The sequence below is a fragment of the Rutidosis leptorrhynchoides genome, chromosome 11 (genome assembly GCF_046630445.1).
Source record: "Rutidosis leptorrhynchoides isolate AG116_Rl617_1_P2 chromosome 11, CSIRO_AGI_Rlap_v1, whole genome shotgun sequence".
Classification (NCBI taxonomy): domain Eukaryota; kingdom Viridiplantae; phylum Streptophyta; class Magnoliopsida; order Asterales; family Asteraceae; genus Rutidosis; species Rutidosis leptorrhynchoides.
In genome coordinates this window covers 56,197,353-56,200,746 of record NC_092343.1, presented here as the reverse complement: position 1 = coordinate 56,200,746, position 3,394 = coordinate 56,197,353, and the positions used below count along the sequence as shown (strand labels likewise).

At 31.1% G+C, this 3,394-nt stretch overlaps 1 protein-coding gene across 1 annotated transcript; it reads left to right on the top strand.

Moving 5' to 3' along the window:
* The first annotated feature begins 1,245 nt into the window (after positions 1–1,245).
* LOC139874602 (ethylene-response factor C3-like) lies at positions 1,246–1,953 on the top strand. The gene has a single exon (XM_071862009.1). The coding sequence runs from the start codon at positions 1,246–1,248 to the stop codon at positions 1,951–1,953; it is 708 nt and encodes a 235-aa protein (XP_071718110.1).
* Positions 1,954–3,394: the final 1,441 nt, after the last annotated feature.

The window sequence follows — 3,394 nt, the reverse complement described above, 5'->3', positions numbered from 1 at the left end:
TAAATTTTGCTGAATTAATTGTAAAAATATTCTTTTTAAGATTGTCTTTCCTAATTTATATTTAAAATCACTATTAAATGATGTTAACATAAATTTTAAATTAGAATTAACTTATCTATCTATAGTTTCTATTAAAATTCTATAATGATGATGCCATTATTAGGTTATTTCCTTTGTTAAAAAATCAAAAAATAAAAAAATAAAAGAAAAAAATCTAAGTGGGTGATATCATTAATCTAAATAATTTTGAATTAAAATTAAATCTTATTAATTAATTATTAGTAATAAATCTTATTAATAATTATTTTAATTATTAAAATTAAATAATTTTTAATTATTTTAATTAATTATTTTGAATTGAGTACGACAAGGTAGAAAAGCTAGGCAAAGGAAACCAATTCTAAATTTATATTTTAATTTACACTTTTAAAATAAAATGACAACCAATATTATCTCTTATGATTGGATGCGGATTGTTTAATATGCATTTTAGGTGTTTGATAAAATGTTCATCCGACGAGTTTCTTAGTCGGACTATGTGGTTCCAACGGGCATTAAACTAAATGACTTTAACGTTTACGTTCACTTAATACCTAAAACATATCATTAAACTGTTTCGTTTAAACAAACCCGTTTCTACGGGTCATTTCACTAGTTATACACTATACTTAACCATAGTGGATATGGATGTTAAATTGGTGATAATCATAATCATACTCAATTAAGAATACATAAACTTTATAGCCAGTTAAAGTGGACTCGGTGTGTTTGTTCTTGTTGGTATTAGTTTTTGTTAGACTTGGTCGTAGTTAGCATCATTACGTTCGGTAGTCTACTTTTCTAGTTTCGAGCCATTCCGCTCTATGGTTGTAATTCTATTGGCCACTTAAGATGAAATAGCCTTAGTTATATAGTTTTTATTTTTTGCAAAAAAAAAAAAAAAAAAAAAAAAAAAATTTAAAATCGACTCTTGTAACTCAAACGGAAAATTAATTATTCCGTAGTAATCTTCTATGAATATTTTTGTGTGTGTAAATTAGATTAGATTAGATTAGATACTCCATATTTGAGTGACAAAATACAGTGACAAGTAAGAATAAAATATTCACATTAGAAAACAAAAAGAACATTGAATAATCCAACATGATTAATTTAATATATATTTATAGAAGAACAAGGTATTCAAGGGGTATAAAAAGGCAGGGGACTCTGTTTTCCTTTATTCCATCACAATTCAATTAAACCATGGAAGATTATTCAATTATTCAAAACTACAATCCCACTTCAGATTACTCATCAGAATCCTCATACTCATGGGATGAACTACTTTTTCACCATAATTCACTTCCTTTTAATCTCAATGATTATCAAGACATGATTTTATTTGATATGTTATCAACCAATGTTAGCACATCATTAAACGATCAATCATTCAACGATCAATCATCCGAATCCAATTCATCAATGGCGCATATAGCAAAAGAAGAAGAAGTTACATCATTATCTGAACAGGAAAAACCTCATAAAGAGAAGTCGTATAGAGGTGTTAGAAGGCGGCCTTGGGGGAAATTTGCAGCCGAAATTAGGGATTCGACTAGGAATGGAATTAGAGTTTGGTTAGGAACGTTTGATAGTGCCGAAGCAGCAGCGTTGGCTTATGATCAAGCTGCATTTGCAATGAGAGGTAACACGGCAGTTTTAAATTTTCCTGTGGAAAGAGTTAAGGAATCTTTACATGAAATGAAATATGATGTCGAAGAAGGGTGTTCGCCGGTTATAGCGCTTAAAAAACGACATGCTATGCGAAAAAAACCGGTTAGTAGAAAGAACAAAAAGGTTGTTTGTGGTACTAATGTTGTTGAAGACAATATGGTGGTGTTTGAAGATTTGGGTTCGGATTATCTTGAAGAATTACTTACTTCTTCGGAAAGTAGTATGTCAGATTCTTGGTAAATCCAATCATGCGTAACTCAGCTAGTAATGAGTGTTTTTTTTTTTTTTTTTTTTTAGTAAGTGAGTAAACCCTCATAGGAACGAGCACATTGGCTCCCCCATAGAAGGTAAAACCTCGGGTAATCAAGCCCCCCGAGCGCGAGATCTGGTACCGGGTGAATTGCGCATTATGCGCACCCTCTAGTCACACTCCCTTTTTGAACAATTTGGCAATAGCCAGGAATTGAACTCGGATATTGTGCTTTATTGGACAACTCGGTGGCACTCAGGCAAGCCTGAATGATTATGAGTGGGTGTGTTTTGAAACCCAGAAGTAGAAGGTTGGGGATTCAAGTCCTGGCACCCTATAGTCACAATCACTGAGTGATATTGACAACCAACTGATAGGGGTCGCCGGTTATCAACCTTTAATTGCCATAAAAAAATACTCGGTAAATTATGGTTGTTCTATTTGTTTATGTGTTCTTCAATTTCCAAACTTTATAGTGTCAAAGTTGAGTACTCTATAGAAGAAGTTTTGAGGGTCTTTCAATGGGATGTTTGGTAAATCCTAGTACCCAAAACCTTAAAATATTGTTTCTTTTCTTTTAATTTTTAATGTATGTATGTATATGTATACATCTTGTATTTTCATCCCAATCCCAATGTAAATTTCAAATTTTTGTTATTTATTTTAGAATTTTGCTCCATTGATTGATTATGTACATTTCAATTATCTTTGTGTTTATGTTGTTTGATTTGACTGTTAACTAATATTAAACAAAAATGTTACATAAAGGGCAAAAAAAAGTTGTGAATTTACTTTAAACAAATCATTATTAACAAATAATTAACTGACTCTATTACTCTAACGTTCAGTTGTCGAAATTTGTAAAAAAGAAAACATAAATAATTCTCGAGATTTTTATAAAGAAAAAAACATATATTATAAAATGAAGAGAAAAGAAATAAGATCACTTAGATGCAAGGTTGGAGAATTCGGATCTAGGGGAGATCTCGTTTGGACTTTTTAGGGAGATCTCGGCATATCGGAATAATCTCGGGGAGATCTCGGACGTTGACTTAATTGACTTTATAGTTTTTTTTAATAAAAATATACATAAAAACATAAATATATGTATATTTATATATGTTTTTACTAGATTTTACAAAAATATCCGAGAAATGAGCGGGATATCTTAGAAATTACGAATTTTACAAGAAAATCTTACAAATTAGCAAGAAAATCCGAGAAATCGTGGCTTTGACTAAGTTTGACCCCGTTGACCGAGAAATCTCGGGAGATGAATATCTCGTCTCGGTTGCCTTCTAAAAACGAGATCTCGAGGGAGATCTCGGGGGAGATCTCGGGAGATTTACAACACTGCTTAGATGTAACATACTTTAAGCCGTCAAAGATTCTTAACATTAAAAATAGGTTATATTTGTCAAAGAGAAAACT